Genomic DNA, 25,182 nt, shown 5'->3' with positions numbered 1-25,182 from the left:
TCACCAGGCTATATGAAGAGAGACATGACTGAGCTCTCGGATTATGTATCTCAGACAGGTATGTCCCTAGCCTTAAACAGCATTTTACCTTCACCTAAGATGCTACCTCAGTACAAACAAAAAATGATTGACTTCAACAATTGGCTTAGTCTCTGGTGTCATCCAAAGGGGATCCAGTATCTGTCAGCCTGGGATAAAATGGTTGACAGACCTCAATGATTTGCCAGAAATGGTCTTCATCTATCACCTCTGGGATTTCAATTACTGGCTAAGGCTCTTGCCATCCCCATAGTGCCTTTTTAGGCAGTGTCATAAGAACAAAATTCCCAATGTAAAACCCCCCTCTACAAACAACTACAAGGTTATGCTGCTAAATGCTAGGAGTCTAAACTGGAAACTGCACTCACTGTAAGCAGTCCTCACCCTGGAAGATGCTGACATTTCTGCAATCACTGAGACAAGGTTTAATGCTGCGGAGAGCACCCCAGCTATACCAGGTTACATTTCCTTCCACATGTTCAGACCACAGACCGAAGGCATGAGAACTAAAGGAGGTGGTGTATCAATATTCATTAAAGATAAATGCACCTCTTGATTGGTTAAACAGCACGATTCCCTTGAATTACTTCAGCCGCAATTGACTGTAGGTAAGACTCCTCTTCAGGTTATTGCTAGCTATAGGACCCTCTCCTTGAATCAGGACACCCACTTGGCCTACTTGGAACTACTTGAGTCAATCAAGATGGAACCAAACACCCTGGTTTTGGGTGACTTTAATGAGTCGTCCATAGACTGGGTAAATTATACATGTCCTAACTCACTTACCCAAAGTTTCCTGGACTTTGTTAACTCCAATGGCCTAGAATAGCAGATTGACACACCCACAAGGGGCTCAAACATCCTGGACCTGGTGTTCACCAACATGGGAGACCACTGCACCTCCCCCAGTGTGTGGCCATCCCTGGTGAGATCTGACCACAAATCAGTCTCACTAGAAATAACTATAACACAAGACCCCCTTAGCAACAACTAGACTAAAAAACTTCTCCAAGGCCAATTACAGCCTTTTACGTGATGGCATAAATAGCTTTATAACCCCTCCCCCCACTGATGGACCGAAACCTATGCTGAGTTATACACCAATGTTTTATACAAGCACCTGTACAATTGTATTGACTCTATCATACCTGATAGAACCAAAGCAAGCTCTTCAAGGAAAAACAAACATGTCTGGTGTACAACTGCCATTAATAGGCTATACAACCGGAAAAAGAAACTGCTGTCTAAGAGCAGGAAGGAATGGTCTCAAAAGTGGAAACACTCCCTCTTCAATTTAAACAAACAAACAAGACTCCTTGTGAAGTCCTCCAAAGCTAACTACACATCTAAATTAGCTTCCCTAACTAAGGATAACCACATGGTGTTCTTTAGTAACATCTGTAATCAAAAAGGTAAGGCCCAAATTTGTGCTGAACTTGTAGTTAATGGCATTACATATATAGAACCTGTGGATATAGCAAATACGCCTCCTCCAGCAGACCCGTAACCAGTGGTGTTCCACAGGGGAGTGGTTTTGAAACCACTACTGTTTTGAATCTACTTCTCCAAAGTGCAGGCTAAAACTAAAGGACTGTGGCTGACAAGCTGGGAGTCATCATTGAAACCCCTTGCGATGTCAACATCCTGCAAGAAGGGCTTATGCAGACTAATGACTGGTGCCAAAGTCATGGTCTTAAACTTAATGCAAAAAAATGCATTATCGTCCCCTTAGGCAAAGATGATGTTCCTGCAAACTACTACATCAATAGCAATGCCTTAAGCATACAGTCAGTAGAGAGAGATCTCAGCACACAGGTCGACAGCAACCTTATCTTTAATCACCATGTCTACACAGTGGTAAGAAGGGCATTTTATATTGCTCATCCCATAAGTAAGGGCATTGCCTCCAGATATAAAGAGGTTATAACCTTCCTGTACTCTTCCCTCATCAGGCCAATAATAGAGTACAATATTCCCTTTGGTATGTTCCTTTCCAAACACCTGGAGCAATTGAAGAGACCACAAAGGTTCCTTATGAAGAAAATTCAGGGTCATCAAGATCTGTCTTATGCAGACAGACTGAAATCATTGAAACTTTATTCTGTGTCATACAGACTGCTCTGAGACAACCTGTGCCTTGAATAGAGAGCAATCTCAACCCAGCTTTGATGGAAATGCTGCACATTCATAATTCTATGGCACAAGGGTCACTCACTTAAAGGATCTTAACCTGGTACGTGATATCAGCAGAACTTGCTGGAGAGACAGAGTTGTCTCACAGAAGTTGCCTCACCTTTGGAACAAGCTTCCCGCGTTCATTGGCCCTATTTAAGCGCAGTTTGGATAATTTGATGGGCAACCAGAAATTCACCCTGGAGGTTCCACCTGTGCCTCTCTTGGACAGGGCAATAGGTTCTGATTTTAGTGTCTGCTTGAACCAGACACCATTGGGAATGGATTGAACTTGTCTAGGTTTGTAAGGGTCTTGGGGCCATTAGCCTTGTAACCTCCTATGATCCTATGATGTCAGCTGAGTGGTCAGCATATACTAAAATCTCATCAGTTATTTGATTAGTGGAAAGTATTCTTCTGGTGCTGTTAAAAAGATTCTTTCAGCAACTTTATGGAACATTAAGAAAGTATGACTACACTTTTTCCAAAAAGTCATTACATTTTTTATATGACATATTTATTGACTTTATCTACATGATATTATATTTAATTTCACAGTAATGATTGTCTGAAGCAACAGTCTTCTATCTAGGTTAAACGTGATTGCACACATTGTGTGCTGAGTGAATAAGATAAATAATAAATAAGCATAGTTTTGTCAAAAGTTAAATTGTACCATCATTTTGACAATCTGCCAATACTGTTTTTATGATTTTTTTTTTAACTAGATTCGAGTAACTTTGCTGATGCCTTTGCGGGTGATATTAACTTTGGCAAGCTGCCTCTTGCAGTATTTTCTGGAATGTATGCATATGCAGGGTGGTAAGTATTACATGGACTAAATGCTACTAAATGATACTAAATGCTAAACTTTTGCTTTGCTGAAATGTGCAGGTGTACTGCAACAATAAAATCACTTATCACTGTGGATAAAGAAGCTGACACAACTTACTTCAAAGGTTTAGCTGTTTTTTTTTTTTTTTTTGGTTAGGTATTCTTTAGCATGTGATCAATCCATGGTGGTGCAGCAGTAGCATTGTTGCCTCACAGCACGAGGTTCTCCCATTTGATTCTCGGCTGGAGTGCGGGGAGTGCCTTCTGTGTTGAGTCTGCATGTCCTCCCCGCGGTTAGGTGGACATTCAAAAGACATGCATAAAATGGGCCTGCCTTCATTAAAGGTTGAATGTCGAGCTGGCACCTCGGCGTTCGTGAAAATCTACTGCCAATCATTAGTGGACCAGAGTTCCACTGTGGCGACCCTTAACCGAAAAGCCAAAAGACAAACAACAACATTCTTTAGCATGTGATCAGCTACAGTGAATAGCATGCCTAGCTAAAGCATTGGTTAAGTCCTTTTTCTTAATAGCAAGTGTGTGCTTATATATTCTATGCTTTAAACATCTAATGGTTTTCCTTATATAATAACTGGGACAGGAATCACATACTGCCACATAAACTATATTGGTACTCTCACAATTGAAATGTCTGTGGACTCAAATAGTCCTTTTGAGATATGTATTAAATGTACTAGATGTGTTACTTATATACCTACATTGTTTACACTTCCTACAAAAGAAAGTTCCTCGAACACTATTTTCATCAGTCAGTGATGACGTGTGTCATACAAGCATCCCTTGTGTAACACCTTGCAAGTGTCTGGTGATGTGTGAATTGGATATGAGGAATATTGTAAAGGACACCCATATGCATAACCTCACTGTGGAAGAACATCAGGCACTGTGTACGTTAAGTAAAAATAAAAACATTAGAGTAATGAGAGCTGATAAGGGTGGTATGATGGTGATTATGTGTACTGAAGATTATGTCAGAAATATTGAAAATATGTTGGTCAATGATACAGCTTATTCCATTGTAGATAAGAATGTGATAAACAACAGTTTTGAGAATAAAAACTGACATTTTTGACATGTTTTGTCTGGGTAGTCTAGATCATGACACATATGAATATGTGTTAGTGGAACATTGCAGCATGGGACTTCTTTTTTGGATACCCAAAGTACACAAATCAGAAACAAATCCACTCTTTAGGCCCATTATTTCAGCTAAGAGAACCAAGACAGAAAATATTTCCCTATGGTTGGATCATATACTTAATCCTATAGTGCAAAAAGCAAAATCGTATCTTAAGGACTCTTGGCATCTTTTGGAAATTTTGAGGGATATCAGTCCCACTCATGGTGAGTTTTACTTTGTGTCTTTGGATGTTAAATCATTGTACACATGCATCAACCAAGATGCTGGTATAGAATATTTGAGAGATTATCTCAATGGGTATACTGACTTCACACACAGTAAAATTGAGATGGTTTGGAAACTTATGGGTATAGTTCTTGACAATTTTTTTTAATTCGATCAACGATATTATAAACAGACCTCAGGAGTGGCTATGGGGGAAAGGGTGGCTCCATCTTTTGCCAACCTTGCAATGGCCATGTCGGAGGAGAGATATTTGTATTCACATTCACAGAGGTCCCACATTATTTTATATCAAAGATTTATTGATGACTTGATACTTCTGTAGACTGGTGATGAGAGTGAATTTGAGTCCTTTGTTAGGGACTTAAATCAGACCACATATTTTTGAAATTCTCTATGGGAAGTTTTGGTAAGACTATCAATTTTTTGGACATACACTTGGCTTTTGACACATTTAGTAACCTTTGTGAGTAAAATTTATAGGAATATGTTTTTCTCAATCAATACTTGCACAGAGACAGCTTACACCCTAGGCATATAAAGAAAGGGTGATTAAGGGGCAATTCATTCGCCTCAGTAGACTTACATCTGATGATGACACTTTCTTTCAAGAGGTCATCATGTGGGTTTATATTACACTGTTGAAAACTCATACTGTCCACACCGTAATAATCAACACGAAAATGTCGAAACCCCCGAACATCAAACACAAACCCCCCCCCAAAAAAACACCCAAACACAACACAAATTGCTTGCCCCCACACACCCTGCTACTTAAATATACCAACTCCGAGATGGCACTATATTGCGGTAAATGGAAATCTCCCCTTACAGAGATTTCCATTTACATGCACAATGACTTTTGCTTTTGACATTTTGGTGCCGACGATATCAGCTTCAATATTGTCGGCCTTTGACAGGGTGAAGTAGACCCCATCATGTTGACACATTTTTTTGAACAAAGAGGGTATGACCAGGTTTGGTTAACAAATACACAAAAGGAAGTGTTCATTCTGAGACAGAATGCTGCTAAGCCCATTATTAGGGGGGGGTTGGTGATGTAAGTAATATTAGGAAAGAAAAGGAGAACACAGTGTTCACCATTTCTTTCCTCATTCCCATTGTCAATGAGATTAGTGTCATTAAACATAGAATTAAGGGCAATTGGAAGGTTTTGATGGACAACAGGGAACTTACACTGGTCGTTGGTGTACAGTCTAAGTTTACCTACAAGAGAAATAAGAACATTAAAAACATTTTGGAACACGGAGTGGGACACAAGTCAGCACTGACTGATGAAAATAGTGTTCGAGGAACTTTCTCTTGTAGAAAGTGTAAACAATGTAGGTATATAAGTAACACATCTGGTACATTTATTACACATCTCAAAAGGACTATTTGTCTCCACCTTTTCAGTTATAGACTGTGTTCAACAAATGGACTATATAGGGAACATCAATTTGATTTTAGAATGCAAGGAGTCCCTGTGGCAGATCAGTTTGGTAGCCGACAGAGCCCCTGGTCTGAACAAATGTATTAACATTAAGTGCTTTCTAGCACTAAAATAATAAATAATATTTAAATGACATTATATTTTTTTATATAATAATATGATGTTTTTACACCAAGACATTTTGTATGATGTTTTGACGTTTAATGCTGCCTGTAAAACAAGACAGTTTTTTATATTCTTATTTATTTTTATGGTATGATTTTACACCTTTAATTCAAAGTATTTTGAAAGTCATGCGATGTTTGATGTAACGTAAAAGAGGCGTGTGTTGAGAGGTTAACATTTTTCTGAAGAAGTTCATGAGGAATAAATCTGAATGAAAGTGCTAAAGAATTGTGTTTGCTCCTTTATTCCATCTACTGCTTTTGGTTTGAGATTCACCTACTGGACATTCACAAATTCAGTGGGGGCCTAAACACTAGCTCAAGAGATTTAAATCTTTTTTGTTACACAAATACAACATAACAAAAATTAAAAGAAATACCACTGAAGCAGGATCAAACGCTGTGTCGAAGAAAGACAAAAATGAATAAATCCAATAAAAACCAGATACAGTCAGGACCGCAGTATCCAGTAGTAAAAGATTTTGCTTCAAGTGCACAGAACACAAGCACTTTCACTGTAATAGCTTCATCAGGTGTTTAAAACAATAAAACACATCTCATATAATACACTACAGTAACAGTCACAAATACAACATGCTGGAGGGATAAATATGTATCACGGAGAATACCACTTCTATGGATTTGTCTTCCTCTCTACATAAAGCAGAGCTTCCGTTACACTATTCAAATGTAATCTGACTGAATGAATGAGTAACTGCAAATTCACCCCTAATTTAGATCCATGTCCATCATGGCTAGGGGCAACATATAAATGTTCTGCTCATCTCTGGGTTATTTGTATTAGAATATAAATGCTAAAAATTAATGAGAATGTGTGGGTAGGCTTTTAAAGATCCTCACAGTTACATAGCCTACTAATTACCTATGAAGTAATGTAAGGTCTACAGAAGAAAGTTTGAGTGATGTTGGAAAATACTGGATCTGGATGTGGAAATGAGTTGGATAGTTAGGAAAGAAAGAACAGTATGGAGGTGGAGGGGAAGAAAGATAAAGAAAGCATTACACAGGAAAATATGAGGTAGGTTAGGAAAATAAAAGAAAAGAAAAGGACTGGGGAAGGGAAAAAAGAAAAACAAAGGTCAATTCAGTAGTGTACATCCACATTATTAGCAGTAAGGTGGTACGGAGAGAGTAAGAAATGTAATTATAACAAAGAGGACAAAGGTAAAGATCCTGGGGTAGAGGGATAAAGTCATTTAGCATTCATTAATCAAAGGCAAGATAACTGTTTTCCACGAGTCAGTGGGGCTAGGCTGAATACCTCCATGAGTCACTAGGGCTAGGCCGAATAGCCCCCGGGAAGGCTGATGGACCAAAAATATCACGTCATTTTTCTAACCTTCATTATACATTCTCATCTCATATTATACCTTTCTTCCTTTACTGGCTTTCAAGTATTTCCTGAGCTTACTATGAATGGTTGGAGTTCCTTACCCAGATAATTCTCATACTGTGTTATGGTCAAAGTGTTTCCACAAAAAACACATAAAACCAATGAATTTCCCCTGACTGCTTAACAGTAATGGTAAGAAATTCAGGCTTCTCCTAGAAATGTTATTACGCGTGCACTACATCACTTATGGCTATTTCTGAAAGTTTAATTTTATTTATTTAACTATCTTTAAATTTAGAAAATGGACTAATACATGCAGATCTTTTCTAGCCATACTACAGGTCACAAGGGTATATATAATACACTAAAGAATACTTGTAGTTAAATACACTAGAACGCAACACAAGCACGCTGTAGTTGGTGTAACAGTCTTCTTTTATTGCATTCTGGTACCTCGGCCTTCGCCTTCTCAAGGAATACATTCATCCTACATACCATCACACCTTTTATATCCATTGCAAGGTCAAATTGACATAATTAATTGCAATCAAACAATTAAACAATTAAACAACCATTAAGTGAACCTACCCTTATAATCTACAGAATTTTACTAAGTGCATTATTAAGTGCATTATTTTTTACATTATTTTTAACTTCAAAAAATTTGCTAATAAACATTAAGTATAAAAATACTTTATGTGATTTAACACCTATATTATAAATAACATTTCCTTTCTTAACATTTAAATAATTTATGCATAAAAAATATTATCAAAAAGTTCTATACAAAACTTTATATTATGAATTTTTTATTATGAATTTTTGTATTGGTAAACACAAAATGTCTGAATAAACTTTTGTATATCCAGTTATAATTGTCCATGAACTTCAATTACTTATAATACAATAATTCATGTTTCAATATTCATACCATTTGGAAAGTAAGTTTTGTAATTCAAAATAAATCTGGATTCCATTTCTAATAATTTATTATGAAATCCTGCACCATCATCTAGATTTTTAGGTTTGCCTAACACACAATATATGAATCCTTCAGGAATCCCCCTATGAAAGTCCAAAAAATGTTTAGCCACAGGACTCTCCAATCTTCTATGCTTAATGTCACCCAAATGTTCCATAATTCTAAGTTTCACTTTTCTGCTAGTTTGACCAATATACCATTTTTGTTTGCCACAACCACAACCTATAATGTACACTACCCCCACCGAATTACAATCAAAATATACTAAGGCTTTATAGTTCACATTGTTAATCTTAGTTCCATCTAAATTCCTAACTTTACTGCAAACTTTACACTTGCCACATCTATATGTTCCTATTTTTTCTGTTTTTGAGTTTTTTCCCAAACTGTGCCTTGTGCTCAAAATCTCTTTTAAATTGGGATATCTACCATACGATCATACGATCACCATCTAGATGATGGTGCAGGATTTCATAATAGATTATTAAAAATGGAATCCAGATTTATTTTGAATTACAAAACTTACTTTCCAAATGGTATGAATATTGAAACATGAATTATTGTATTATAAGTAATTGAAGTTCAAGGACAATTATAGCTGGATATACAAAAGTTTATTCAGACATTTTGTGTTTACCAATACAAAAATTCATAATAAAAAATTCATAATATAAAGTTTTGTATAGAACTTTTTGATAATATTTTTTATGCATAAATTATTTAAATGTTAAGAAAGAAAATGTTATTTATAATACAGGTGTTAAATCACATAAAGTATTTTATACTTAATGTTTATTAGCAAATTTTTTGAAGTTAAAAATAATGTAAAAAATAATGCACTTAATAATGCACTTAGTAAAATTCTGTAGATTATAAGGGTAGGTTCACTTAATGGTTGTTTAATTGTTTAATTGTTTGATTGCAATTAATTATGTCAATTTGACCTTGCAATGGATATAAAAGGTGTGATGGTATGTAGGATGAATGTATTCCTTGAGAAGGCGAAGGCCGAGGTACCAGAATGCAATAAAAGAAGACTGTTACACCAACTACAGCGTGCCTGTGTTGCGTTCTAGTGTATTTAACCACAGGTCATAAGGGTAACAATAAAAATTGTTTGCACAGATAATGGTAGTCACTAAGCTTCATGCTTTGGCAGGTATAAAGAAATCAAAATGATGTAAGGAAACAAATGGATATAGTGAGAACACACAAAATCTACATTGTTTGTTCGTAATATGCTTCTCCCCAAAACCCATCTAGTTCAGTCATTGTTTTAGCTTTAAGTTTCAGCTTGACTTCTGTTTTGTATGTGACTCTGAAAGTGTGTAGTACGTTTATGAGTCAAACTCTTTCAGTTACTGTTTTCCTACTTTCACCAAAGTAAGTCATGTTCGTATCCACAGTTGCCTTCTGCCAGTCAGCAAACACGTCTCATGTTTCACCTTCCTGGATCATTTTGCTCCTATAACAAGCAGTTCTCTGACATACTGTTGAACTGGTAGCATTCTGCCACACATTTTGGTGACTAGACGTTATCTCTCATTAGAGTACTTCTTTATGCTCATTAGGGTAGATGCTCATGTTGTCTGACACAGACTGCTCCCCAGTTCTTTCTTGTAATTGTAATTGTATTAATTAGCAATCAATCACAAGAGAAGTAAATAAATATAGTATCTCTCAACCAGTCTTCAAATTAAGCCTGATCTTATTATCTTCTGAGACAGTAACTGGAGAGGTGCACAAAACTTCATGGCTAATATGACAAGTTTTGGAATGAAAACCCTGTTGAGCCACAGCAACAGCAACTGCCCACTATGGGACCATGAACAGCTAACAGTGTGAGCTCTACATTAGGGATGAAGCTGCAGTTGTGAATAATACTGGTCTGGCCATGAGTGTAATATGTGACAGGAAAAATCCACTCCTCTAACAATGCAAGTACTACAGAACCAGGGCAAGCAGAAGGAAAATCACTTGCAGTTTACTGTAGTGTTTTTCAGACAAATCACTTGGTTACATAAGCCATAATGACCCTGCAGTAGTCTAGTGCAGGGCCCCTAAAGGGAACAGGGCCGTTTTGGGCTAGATAGGCCCAATTTTCCTAAGACTGGCCCACTTCACATATACTTCACAAACACACAACTTAAATATATCCCTTTATTAACCTTTACTCAAACCCTAATCAAGAAACTCTCAAAGACACACAATCACACATCTTCATACATACTAGCAAGCATGCAGAACACCAAACCTAACCCTTTTCCTAGTCCTTAATCTAACCTTAATGAGTAAACACTCCCACACATACACACTGCCACCCCTAATGTTGAAACTTTGTGTATATACAAAAGTTTGGGCAATAACACTCTTCCGATTACTGTGAATGTAAGCATATCGCACACAGAAAAGGGAGAGTCACTACTCTTCCTTTCATAAACTTCCTGTTTTTAAAAATGAGTGCTTTCAATAAAAGCACACACCAGTAAAATCTGATATGAAGTTAACATTCCACAGTGTATACTACATCCATATAGCCAAGCATTCAGGCATCCATCATTTCATTGTATGTTTAAATACTGAACCAAAACTGATTGCACCAGGATGTTTTAAGCACAAAATATTGATCCATTGAAAAAAAAATACAGGAAATGACTGAGTGTGATCACAGAACATTGGGGCTTTGGAATTTGTCCTTGCCCTACCATAGTGCAATCTTGTGGTCAGTATGAATAATTAGTGGAGTGTATGGTGTCAGAGCCCCCCCACAATGGGCATGAAGAGAGGGCTTGCCCACCTGCAAAAATCAGTTTTCTATTTTATCCATTGTTCGGTCTTTTAAGTGTGAATATTTCTTGTTTCACATGCACATGCACAGTCTATGTACATCTCTCTCTCTCTCTCTCTCTCTATATATATATATATATATATATATATATATATATATATATGATAAATACAGACACAACACTACATGAATGTGTGTGTGTGTGTGTGTGTGTGTGTGTGTGTGTGTGTGTGTGTGTGTGTGTGTGTGTGTGTGTGTGTGGCTGCAAATATCGATGCTGTATGCATTGGAGTACAAGGTGGCTGTGCATGGTACAGATAATGTCATGGATTCAAAGATGTTCTGAAGCAAGAGTTCAAAGGGCCAGTGCTTTATAATCCTGGGACATGCAGTAATATCTGTACCTTGCACACTCTGAGGTGCCTGGGTGCACTTATTAAATAGATATCTGCATTTTTGTTTGCTTGTCAGTTTTAATTTTACATGTACTAGTTCATGTATGGCAACTACATGTTTTGCAGTGTATTTTAATGTAGCATAATTTGTCCAACTATTTTAACTAATGGTCTGTTATGCAGCATTCTATTAACTGTGTGGAATTCAAAAATAACATTTTCTGGGTAGTATTTTAGGAGCTCATTTGCATAACATGTACTGTTACGTAATTTCATTTGTAAAGGTTATTTTGCACTCACTTTTTGTAAACACATTTTGAATCAGAGTTGCATAAATTATGTGCCACATTTCAGGGTAGTGGCCCATTGATGGCATGTTGAGTATTTTATTTTTTCCTTCATAGTTAACCAGCTCTTTATTGGAAATATAATATCTCAAGTTTCCCTAGTAAACATTTTATTTTTTACTAGCTTTTTTTCAAAATGTATCTCATGTTCTACTAAAGATTGTTAGTATTTTTCATATTTAATACCTTTGCTCTATACCAAAGCTTAGATTCATAGCTATATAGCAGGCTAGCAAACACTAGGGCCTCTATAAGCCTGGGCATGCAGTCCGACCCAACTGTGTCCATATGTTTCCTCGGTGTTTATTAGGACGGGGTATGTTAGGAAGTTTCTAGAGGTTCTGTGGGAGTTATGTTAACTTGGGCATTACTGCCTGCTTCTGTCTATCAGAGACATGTGGGTCAGACCCATGGTGAACTTCTGATTTCTCACCCATTAGTCAAGATTATGCTTAAATATGGGTGTGGATGGGGATCCTGTTCCAGAGCCTGGAGATCCTGTGAAAAAAATGCCTGTGTGGTCAACATGTCTTATTTATGTCACAAGCAAAATTTAAATGCTTGGATCAAGTGGTTTTGCTGCTGTACATTTTGCATATGTGCAAAAGGTCCAACAGATCTGGATCCAAGGATGCCATGTATGCCAGACATATTTCCTCTCAAAGTAAACTACTTTAGACATAATATAAAAATAATGCACTAAGGTAATCCATATAGGACAATGTGTTAATATCCCGGATTCTCCTGGAAAGAAACCTTTGTGGGCATTCCAACTGTTGCATATGTCTGGTCAAGTACATGCCAAAGGGGGCATTATACTCAATGATGGGTCCTTACGTATAAGTTGGGCAGCATAGTATGAGTTTCTATTGCCTTGACCACATGTTTGTGAAATGCCAGATTACTATTTACATATGATCCCAGATCGATGACTACCAGGTCAGCTCTTAGGGGTGTCTTATCAATGGAGTAATGAGCATGTATGGCAGTTTTCCCAAAAGGCACCATAATGCATTGCATGGCATTGAGTTTTCATCCGTGAGTTTGGTAACAGTTGCTTGTCTGTGTTAAACCCTCTTGTAAGATGTTTGTATCATAAGGGGAATTTATGGTTGCTACCAATTTGCAGTCAACTGTGAACCTGATGAATCAAATTCCCTTGACACTAGCCTTTACCTCAAAGAAGTAGTTGTCAAATAGGAATAACCCCACCAAAGAACTCTGAGATATCACACTGGTGACCATTGCCTTAGTGGATGTGGTATCACCAGTCCTGACTTCCTCAGTCCTGTCTGTAAGCGAGCTAGCAATACAATGAGTTATGTAGGGGATTCTGACCAGTTCACTCAGTTTATCAACTATACCCAAGTGAGGTATTATATCAAAAACCTTAGACAGGTCCAGGTAAGTGGTATGTACCATTTTTCCTTTATCCATTGCATTGGCGACCTTTCTCAATGAAGTCCACAAGGTTTAGTAGGCACGACCTTCCCTTGACATAGCCAAACCGGGTTGGATCCAGTGCCCAAAGGTTTCCTATGTCTTTGTCGATCATTTCTGTGATGATTCATTCCATGACTTTGCATATTAGACTAGTCAGCATAATAGGTCTGTAGTTTCTGGATTCAGTTGATGGTCTGCCCTTGTGAAGTGATATAAATATTGCAGTCCTCCATTCTCGTGGAACAAATCTTATTTTGAGGCTATAGATGAATAGTGACTCAAGTTGTCCTTATAGATCATGTTTCAAGCTATTTAGGAGCCATCCTGGGATACTATCGGTGTCCATTGAGGCTACATTTTTGGACTAAGCCAGTGGCACCAGGACCTCCTCCCTGTTAATAGTTGAGGAGGCTTATCTTCATAAGTATTTAATGGGAGGAGATGGGGGCAGTGGGTTGTGAAGTTTGATTTGAATTTGTCAGCCAGTAAATTTGTCATGTTGCTCTGCTCACTGAAGGTGGCACCACTAACTACCACTTTGACACACTGATGTGTGCTGCCTTTGAGGTTTTGGACAAAGCTGTCCAAGGCCTCATGGTTGTCTTTAGCATGAAAGCTATCTTGACCAAGTAATTGGCTTTGTTAAACTTAATTAGTGTGCTTAGTTTCCTCTTTAGTTTAATAGGAGAGGTCCTATCATTATTGCAGTTGCTCTTCCTGAGTTTAGCCATGTAATTTTCCTTTGTTATATACCCTATTAAGGTTAGGATTCTTCCAGTGGGGTTTGCTTTTAGGGTTTGTTTTCAGCTTACTTCTAGTAGGTGCAGCAGCCTATATACATCTATTTACTTGGATGTACAGGGTCTCTTTGAGCACTTCCATACAAGTTGTTGTGAACTCTGTGTTGGGAGGGGCATTGAATTTTGACAAACTATTGCTTAATAGGACGTAGTTTGCTTAGGAATAGTTCCCAAGTATTAAAGGGTTTGCTGGAGTTACAGAGATGATTTTTTTTTTCAAAGGAGACAGTTTTGTGGACCAGCCTTAACACTGAGGATGTGTCACTGGAAAACATGCTTCATTCTTCCATATCAATGAGTACCAGGTCCATTAAGTTTCAACCTCAGGTCAGTGTGCGCAGTATCTAGTCAAGGATATGTGTGTTAATAAAGTCCACAAATCATCATGTCTGTGAGTATAAGGTAGTGTATGTTTCCCAGTCTATATAGTGATGGATAAAATCTCCCATGAATAGAGCATTTGGTTTAATAGTGGCTGTCTCCAGTATGTCTAGGTATGAGCTAAGGCATTCTAGGGACATACAGGGCAACATGTGCATAAAGTTCAGGGCATCGTCCAGTTTAGCTAATGTAGAGTTATGCTTGTTCTAATATAGATTAAAACATCTCTTCCTTTTGTCCCGGTGTGTGCAACTGATGGTATTAATATCTGGAAGGCACTGAAGCCTTGCACAGTTGGAGTTCTTTCTGTGAATTTAAACTATGTCCTGATAATGGCACAAATATCTATATTTTCTAGAATGAAGAGAGCTTGAAATGGTATGGAGTTTCTTTTTTAGGCTTCTAACATTGATCAGGAACACCTTTAGGTTTCTTTTGGTTTTATTTGATATGATGCTAGGTTTGTCAATTTGATATTACGTAAAAAAGGCTTTAAGTAGAGGATAAAGTTTTAGCCAATATACAGAAGCCTAGGGGAGACAGAAGCAGAACATCCTTTGTAAAGCAATATGATTTGTTAACCATGTCTTCCCATGCTGAGAAATATTGAATCCCCCACACCCTGAAAGACACCAGATGTCACTCACCTTTAGTTTGTGCTGTGGTATCATGCTTGGTCAAGGCAGAATGCTGATCAATGCAAGGCATGTACATACCTGAGACACATATTCATAGAGCTAATGTCTCTCTTCATATTGTCCGGCCACATTGAATCATACTGGTACCTGTTGTGTAGTGACTTGAGTGTGTGTATAATTTGGCAGGTCCTGGCTCCAGATAAGCAGTCTAGTGAGTGGAGCATCTGTGTGTCATACAATGGAGTCCCCTATGTCCTGGGTAATATGTTTGCTTGCCACTGGGTGTAGGCATATATGTGGTGTTTGTTGTTGCCTTTGGTGAGTTCTTTAGCAATTGTTGAAGATAGACATTGCAGTTTATAGTTTAGGAGGTCTTTGAGCTTTGGGAAGATTGTTTTTAGTGCCTCAGCTTTAGTTAGACTATGTGGGTGGTGGAGACCTTTTCTGGTGGATATAGTGTGCATATTCTTAACAACCTTGTTTGTGTGTCATATTTTTGCCTTCAGTGAAATTGTGTATGTGCATCTCTCACATACTGTGTTTATTTCTTTAAGAATTAAGTGGTTGTCTATGAAAATGAGACAACTGCAGCAGTGTCTCAGGATGCCTATATCTCCAAGCTGGCTGCAGAGACATTTGGAAATTTCATATCCATGTTGTCTGGACCTGTATTTGGGTGGGCTACTGTAAGTCATGAACTGGGTTATACAGAACACTCTTTAGGTAGTCTCCCTCAGAGTATAGCAAGGCCACAAGACTGGAGGTCTGAGAAAATGAGCAGAAGACAATTTGTAGTAAGAGATGTTTACTCAAGTACAATACTGTTTTGCTGGGAGGGGGGTGGATGTAGTATTACGGATATTTAAAAAACAATGTATGGGTAAGTTCTTAAACAGGTTACACAACAGATATTTGTTGGGATGAAAGAGCTAAGGAAAGGACTTTGGAAGTCAGATTACAATAAGGGGTGGAAATCAGAGACAGAGCCTTTTAAAATCAGAAAAACAGAAGGGTAGATTGGTTGGGAAAAATAAATTCAAACTGGAGCCTTAGTCCTCCAGTATTCCACTAATATTATTAAAATAACCAGCAAGCGGGAGAGAAAAAAGGATGCAATACTTGCCTTTTTAGCATAGCCTTTTTGATTTGAAAATGTAATTTAATGTAAAAACACATCCCCAATAATGACTTTAAATATGAAAAACTTTCTGTTCATGTGATCAAAACTGGCCAATGACATGTAAGTTTATTATGTCCGTTCTTCAGGGTGGCTACTAGGGAAATGTAATCATTTAAGCCTGGTGCTGTACTACAATTTCAATAGTTGGAAAGCAAATGTTTTTCTGCAAAGAAGTTCCATTTCACTTGCCCCCCTCTCAAATCATTTTCAACTTTTTCTGAAAACAAAAAACAAAACAAACAAAAAAAAAAACAAAGAAAAAAAATGTTCTAAAATGTTCACAAGTTGTGGAATGCTTGAAAAGGGCACTTCTCTTATCCTTCTTTTTCACACTAGAATAATGTTCTTGTATCCTCTTAAAAAACTTCCGCTGAGTTTTTCACACATAAGTGATCTTGTGCATTTCAGTTATATGAGTATATGACTAAGTGTTTTATATATATATATATATATATATATACACACACACACATGTATATATAATGTTGAACAGCAACTTGTCAAATGAAAATGGAAGCCAGCCAAGCTCATCACAAGTCAGCTTCTCCAATGAGCCAGCTTTGCTCTTGTGCAAGATCGATGTACAGTAGTGATGGGAATTTGCCTTTTCCCTACTGTAGTGCAACCTTGGAGTTACATATATGAGTCTACTTTGATTCACTGAAAACTCACCAAATTGCTAAAAGCTGAAATCACTGAAAACTCATTTCACTCAATCACATTTTACTGAATGTTAGTACTGTTGCACAAATAAAATGTATATGCCCTTTTCCCCACAGTAGTGCGATCCTGGAGTTAGTATATATAGTTAGGGGAGTGGGGAGCATAGACCCCAACATTTGGGGGGGGGGCGTGGGACATAGCCCCTCACCTATTTTTGATTTAATATTGTTAGCTTTCAGTGAAATGAGATTCATAAATATAAAAGCTAAGTAGGTGGGAGGCTCCACCCCCCACACTCCCCGTAATTAAATATACCAACTCCAAGGTCGCACTACAGTGGGGGAAAAAGGTAATTTCCTAACCCTACTGTAGTGCGACCTTGGAGTTGGTATATTTAATTACGGGGGGTGTGGGGGGCAGATCCCCCCACATGGGGGGTGCAGAGGGGCTTGCCCTCCTTCTTAAACATAGTACAAAGTGTCTGGGATGTTATTTGTAGTTGCTTCATAGTTTTCAATGATTTGAGATTCGATGAAATGAGTTTTCAATGAAATGAGTTTTTGACGATTTGGTCTCGATGATTTGCAATTCAATGAAATGGTAATTCGATGAATGAAGTGGAACCATATGTATATATGTGTGTGTGTGTGTGTGTGTGTGTGTGTGTGTGTGTGTGTGTGTGTGTGTGTGTGTGTGTGTGTGTGTCTGTGTGTGTCTGTGTTTACGTGTGTGCGTGTGCGTGTGTACCTGTATATTTATAGATATGTATATTTGTGTGTGTGTGTATGCGTGTATATATATAGATATATATATATATATATATATATATATATATATATATATATACACACACACACACACACACACACACACACACACACACACACACACACATACATATATGTATGCATGTATTTGTATATTTGTGTATATATATATATATATATATATATATATATATATATATATATATATATATAATTGTGTAAATACCGATAAGTAATTATACAACCTGTGTGAAGATGTCCCCCACTAGATATCTTGCAATTCACTCCAAGAAAGAATTATGGGTGACTTAAACATTGACTGGCACCATAGTAACTCAATCATCCCCTCACTTTCTAGTAACAATTTTGTTTCTCTCAGCTAATCAACTTCCCTACCAGAGTTACTAAAATTAGTATTAATGATCATCTCCCAACGACGTACATACACAGACAATGCCATAGTATAACAAAACAGTATGGTACAACCAAAGGGCAGTATAACGATATTCACTGCAGACAACCCCATCTTCTCCCCATTCCTTTTCAATTGGAACTTACTAAGACTTTCAGTCTACAAGATGCGGCCTCCCATTTCAACCCAACATTCCTAAATCTCCTGAATGAGTGGTCACCAATGGACATCAATTAGAACAGAGAGATACAAAAGAAGAAAAATCAAATCCAGTACTTTGGCTGAAAAAGAAATCAAACAGCTTATCATACTGCGAAGTAAAGTCTGGAAATTATTGTTTCCAAAGAAAATGCTAAGTACCTACCAAACTTTTAGACAAATTAGAAATCTGATCAAACAGCAAACCTCCAACATAAACACAACAATAATCCAGAATTATTCCGCCTAGCTAATGTAACTCTCCTAGTCCCACAACTAGTAACACCACAGACAAACCTGCAACCCAATTTAACTTGTACTTCCTAAACAGCATTCTTTCACTTAATAATGGACATCATTCTTTGTCTCTCTTCATCCCTGCCACACCAACACAATGTATTTCAGGATCCAATCTGTCCCAACCTAAAGTATTAGAAAATGCCTACTTAACGTAAAAATTCCTAACTTTGCTGATGATGATCTGCCTGGCAGAATATTAAAAACTTGCAGCAGGTGTTCTGGCTTTCCATTTTTCCATTCCATTTAACCATTCCATGAAAGAAAACTTAGTTCACACTACTTGGGAAAAAAAACATTTGTAATATCATTATATAAAGGTAGTAGCTCAATTGCAAACCCATTGCTATTCTGTCAAAAATTCAGGAAAAATGTATCCACACACAGCTGTTCAAATATTTCGTTTGACATCAAGCTTCTGACTAAACACAATACGGTTTCTGACCCAATTAAAGAACAAAAAACACCCTCCTTAATTTCACCAACACCATTTATCAGAAGAGAAAAGAAGGCAAATTATTCTTGTCTATCTTCTCTAACCTATAGAAAGCTTCTGATACTGTCTCACACCAAAAACTTCTCATACAACTCTCATCCTGTGGCCTTGGTCAGTCATCACTTTCCAGGTTCTGCAGCCATCTTTCTACAGACAACAGTGCATGAAATTGCAAAAATAATTTTCTCCCAACTTACAAGTCACAGTTAGAGTCCCTCAAGGGTCAAATCTAGGTCCAAGCTAAATTAACATTTTCAGAAACAAACTTCAAACCACCACCATCAAACTATGCCACCATAGTACAACATGCAATTGATGCTGCACTTATCTGCTGTGCCTCATCTCTAAAAAAAATAGATAAATCACTCAGGACTCTTTCTCAGCCTTAGAGTCCTTGAAGGTAACTCACACCTACTCCTAAAACAAACAAAAAAAAAAAATAAAGAATGCCTTTTAACCTTAAAAGATATTCTAGATATAAGCACACATTCATATGCTTTCATCTAACAATACAGAAATTGAAGCTGTATTTCAAACTAAAGTGCCAGAGGCCCTAAATAATGATAATCTTAACTTTGATCTGTACCTACGTCATGTCATTAAAACAAAAGCACATGAAACTAGTATGGCTTTATAGGGCTAAACAGTATTTTATAGGCAATGCTAGAAAAATGATCGCAAAAAACTACCTTCTTCCATCCCTTCTGAATGCATCCCTTATTCTTACAAACTGAGTACTGCCTTCAAAATGAATCTGGAAGCATGCTGTAATAAAACAGTCCAGTTATTCACTAATGCCCAAATAAAATTTTAGAATTGTGCAAACCTGAAAGAGCTAAACTGGCTCGAACTATCCCAGTACTTAACCTTCTCACAACTTGTCATATCTCACAATCTAATCTACAAACCTGAAAAAATATCCAGCACTTCCAAACATATTACAATATTAGTCATTTGTTATATAGCTATGCTCAAACAGCAAATCCATTCTAATTACTGTTAAATCAAACAGTACTGCTGGAAATTCATTGTACTCACTTTATAGTACTAAGCTGTGGAATTCCATGCATTTCCAACTTAAATTGTAAGCTAAAATTAAAAGCTTAAAAACCCAGCTGTAGCAAAACCTAAATAAAACCTAGTTCTGTCTACATGTTCCACACCAGGCTGGGCTAATTAAATACTCACCATGTCTATAATGTTAAAAACCTTCCTTTATCTGTGTTCTACAGTGAAAAATCATCCAGGCTAACTGTTATTTCTTCACCTTCCATCACCAGTCAGTTTATTTCAGTTTTGGAAGAAATACATTTTTACAAAGTGCTATACAGTCAACAGGAGACAGGAGGTGAATTATTTTTAGTACAGTTTTTAACTGTGTTAAAACATTTGTAACTTTACTGCCTATGTATATATATTGAAGTCCGAGGAGAGATCAAGAGTAAGGCCTACATATTTAAATTCAAAGTGGACATACTGTTTATGATTATCTGTTATTTTTAAGTATGGCAGTTGTGGTAGTTTGCTAGTGGTACAAAATATAATTAAGTTGGATGTTTTTATGGTTAGTGAGGAGCTTGTTTTGGTACTTACGTATTATCGCAGCCAGATTTTCATGCTGCGATAACTGACGTAAAATTGAAGAATGGATGTTTGTGTTTGCCCTGTAAGGTCTGTCTAATTTGTGTTTTACAAGTAAAGTCAAACATTTTTAAGTTTTAATGGAAGGCTGGGTTGTAAACAGAGGGCTTGGGAAAGCAGTCACCATTTTCTTCCGCTGCTGCTTCGTCACCAACTGCGGTAGCTTGACTGGAGAAACTAGCTGCAGCGTCTGTGCCCTTTTACATACATCAGAACATCCGATAGGAAGCAAAGACAGTCGAGGGGATTTTCAAGTAGAAACAACGGCAGTACTACACAATCTTTTGCATCTGCTAACTTCCTTTCATTCCCCCAATGCTAGTCTCACTTTGGGGATCAATTACAACAGAGAGGGTAATCCAAAAAAAAAACTCGAATGAAGAATGTCGAAATGATTTTTCAGTACTGCCATTTTTTCTACTTGAAAATCCCCTTGATAGTCTTTGCTTCCGATCATCTGTTCAAAACACTCCAGCTAGTTTCTCCAGTCAAGCCACTGATGTTAGATTTTATCGGTTTTCTGCATACTTACTTACTTCTTTTTGTGTATGAACCGTAGCTTACAAGCTGTGCCTCATACAAGGCATCCAGAAAAAGAAGAAGAAGAAAGTGATATGCTGCTATTTTAAATGACCTGCTTGTCGTCTTTGGAATTTGCCATTATTTTATTCTGCCCTGCTTCTTCTTCTTATTTTCCATGAAGTTACCACGGTAAAGGAGGATGCTACCAGGGAAGAGGACTTTGGCCGTTAGTCCAGTTCCTCTGTCATAACCAAAGTGCTACAAAAAGTGAATTGGACTTCACACACCCCTTTTTAGTTTAGTAAACAGTTGTTTTGCGAGAATATCAGGAACTACACGGGATTAAAAATCTGGTTGCGTTAATACATAAGTACCCTTGTTTTTTCTGTGTTGAGCTGCAGAAATTTGAGAATAACTGTTGGAAGAGCCTTGAAGGTTAGGGTAAGACTTTTGTAATTCTATAAGAAGAAGAAGAATATCCTCAGAGCATAATGAAACTTTTAATGATAGGGTAGTTTTCAATGGTATCATTAATGAGTATCCAGAAAAGCTGAGCTGTGAGGGAGACCTGTATTGAACATACCTACTGTTGAAAATCGGTTAAATGTGAGGACGAGAAAGGTTCTATTTTTAGGGGTGCTAAGAAAACATTTATTTGTGCTATCACCAAAAGATAAATGTATGTAGCCTGTTAATGACCAGTTAGGGTTTACTGTTTTGTCATATCCATAAAGATGCCAGGTCTAATGAGTCCATTGTCGTCATTACTATAGATTACATCTGTTGCAGATAGAAAGGCTGTAGTGGTACCAAATTGATTTCTAAACCCATGATATTTATCTGACAGGAGTCCAGAACTATTGACTTGTTAAAATATTTGTCTGTAAAGGGATTCCCTCACACAATTTGGCTAGGTGGCAGAGACTGGATATTGTATTTTTTTTTTTTTTTTTTTTGGATTTTGGGCTGTACCTTTGGACGTAGGATAATGATGCTTTGTCATTGTGGGGATTTTACAGAAGAAAGAGAAAGACTGAAGATGTAAGAGGTTGAGCAATTTTGTCTGATGTTCATCTCAGGAAAATGGGATGAGAGGTGTTTATGTTTGCAGTAGAGAATTTTAAGTTGCATAGAAGTTTCTTAGTTTCTTTAACTGAGATTGCTGAGAAGTAGAAAGTTGCTTCGAATTCTGCTAAAGGATATAGTCTTGGAGGTAAACTGCAATTTAGTGGTGTGTGATTTGAAGAGGGAAATAATATGTTGGTGATAGCCTGGATGGAGGAAATGAGAAACTTTCTAAACTCACCTGCAGGCAGATTGTTTGTGATGTTAGTTGTTGTGGAACCTGTAGTGGTAGAAATATAGCCTGTGAAGGATTTTATTTCTCATCAGAAATGTTTGTTTAATCTGATGGCTCTTGTTTGCTTGTTTCTTAAAATAAAGATTCAGCATAGATGTTTGCAGTTCTGGATTGTTTCCTGAGGGATATATAAGTTTGATAAAGTTGTTCATTTGGAGAGTTCTGTTTCTTTCTTTTTTTTAATTTATTTTACATTTGTTTACTGGGAAAGTCCGACTGGACACAGGTCCATTTTCAGCGGAGGCCCAGGGAGAAAAGCTCCACATTACAATACATTACATGAGAGTAAAAAGAAGTAGAACATACATACATATGGCATATATACACATCAGGACAACATGCTGATGATTAACAAACATACATATAGCATATATACACACAACAGGACAGCATGCTAGTGATTAACATTTCTTACAGTAGACAATCGGAGGTACATTTTTTTTTTTTTTTGCAGTTATAAGTTTTGTAAGGTAAATGTACACGGGTTTGGAAGCTTTCAGGGGAGAAACTGTTTATACATAGCTGTACCCTGACAAATTCTCTTAGTATGGATTAGCCTGTTGAGTGGCATGAGCATAGCCAGTTACTTAGATAGTGGGTTTTCAGGAGTTTTTTGAATAGACTAAAGGAGGTGGTAGAAGTTATTTGGTTTGATAGTATGTTCCAGGATTTGGCAATGGTGTTGGCAAAGAGGGACTTACCAGCTTCATTTTTATGTTTGATGACAGTTATTAGGTTCTGGTTACTAGATATTAAGGCTCTAGAGGGAATGTGGGGCTGAATTGGGTGCTAAAGTGCTAGGGTTATCTCAGGAAAGTAGTAGAGTTTGTGTGCTATAGAGAGTTGATTGAGTAGAAGTATATGAGGCAACTCAAGCCAGTTGAGTTGCTTAAGGGATAGACAGTGGTGGGACCTATATGAGGCTTCAGTAGCAAACTTGGCAATCTTGTTGTAGCAAGATTCCATTTTATTTAGATCAGTTTGGTGGAGATTGGTCAAGATGGGAGTGGCATAGAGGAGGGTGGATAGAAGATGAGTCCTTGAGATGGTTACTTTGGTGCGTTTTGTCATAAACTGTTTGTTCCTGTAGAGGAGACCAAGTTTTTTATTAATTTTCTTAACAGTTTGTGCTATGTGGATGTCAAACCTCATGTTATTGTCTGTTTCTATGCCTAACAGTTTAGTGTATGTGGTTAGACTGATTTGAATGCTTTCTTTGGAGTTAATGGTGAAATTATTATTTAGGTGAAGGAGCTCTGCCAGGGCTGAAAATAATTAGCTTGTTTTTTTTTGGGATTAAGAAGAAGTTTGATGTTAGTGAACCAAGTTTCGGCTAGGGTGAAGTTATTTTGGGTAAGGGTTTGCAGTTCACTGAGGGTAGGGGAAGCACATATGAGGGTAGTGTCATCTGCATATTGTACTAATAAGGCAGTGGGAGAGGATGATGAGATCTGATTAGTAAATAGACAAAACAGCAATGGGCCAAGGATGGATCCTTAAGGGACTCCTATGGTTACTGGTAACAGGGGGGACAATTGGTCCTTCCATAGGACTGCTTGCTGATGGGCAGATAAGTAGCTGTTGAACCATGATATAGAGGAGGGACTTATATTTAGAGTGGATAGGGTATCAAGAAGCAGACTGTGGTTTACCATGTCAAAGGCTTTTGATAGGTCTAAGAATATGGAAGAAACAAATAGACCCTTGTTTCTGCGATGGTTAACTATGTTGGTGAATGATAGTAGCGCTGTTGTGGTGCTATGGAAAGGTATACAGCCATGCTGGGATAAGGAGAGTAGGTGGTTATTCTGGAGGTACTGTATTAGTTGAGTAAGAACAACTGTTTCTGATATTTTGGATAAAGGTGATAGGATTGCTATTGGGCGATAGTTGGTGAGCTGTAAGGAGTTGCCTCCTTTGTGCAGTAGAATTATATATGATGTTTTCCATGAGGTGGGGAATTTGCATTCTGAGAGAGATCTGTTTATGAGAATAGAGACAGGATAGGCTATAGCTTCAGCTGAGATCCGAAGGAAGTCTGCTGGCAGCTTATCAGCTGGTAGAGTGGTTGGTTTAAGTTTACCAAAGAGCTTAGATATTGATTTGGTGGATACAGAGTGGAGGTGAAAATTGGGGCTATTGTTTTATATATTGGGGTAGGTTGGGGTAGTTATTGGTGTGGGGCTGCTAGTCCTATTTTGGGCATTGGCAATGGTCTGGACTGTTTTGGTAAAGAATTTGTTAAACTGAATAGGAATGTTTTCATGGTTATATGGAAGTACAGGGGTTGGAGTCATGGACTTTTCTGCATGCACTATACTGTTTATTGTGACCCAGAATTTTTGTGGGTTGTGAGCATATTTTTCTTGCATGCTTGTATAGTTGCTGGATTTGTCTAGTTTGATTTTTTTGGCTTTGTTACGGAGCTGTACACAGTATTGTCTCAAAGTAGTAGTTTTTTTTTTCTGATAT

General features: G+C 37.4%; 1 protein-coding gene across 2 annotated transcripts in view; it reads left to right on the top strand.

Annotated features, from left to right (window-relative positions):
• The window catches only part of LOC122793519 (cystine/glutamate transporter-like), an 860,650-nt gene that overhangs the window by 210,479 nt on the left and 624,989 nt on the right, over nt 1-25,182 (top strand). For both annotated transcript variants that reach the window (XM_044061648.1, XM_044061649.1), the window contains exon 4: nt 2,940-3,033. In XM_044061648.1, coding sequence (XP_043917583.1) covers nt 2,940-3,033 — 94 coding nt within the window. The remainder of the gene's footprint in view (nt 1-2,939; nt 3,034-25,182) is intronic.

This window comes from Protopterus annectens, chromosome 2.part0 (genome assembly GCF_019279795.1).
Source record: "Protopterus annectens isolate FY-2018-M chromosome 2.part0, PAN1.0, whole genome shotgun sequence".
NCBI classification, from domain to species: domain Eukaryota; kingdom Metazoa; phylum Chordata; order Ceratodontiformes; family Protopteridae; genus Protopterus; species Protopterus annectens.
Note: the sequence above shows the minus strand (reverse complement) of the source record. Positions and strands in the feature narration are given on the sequence as shown.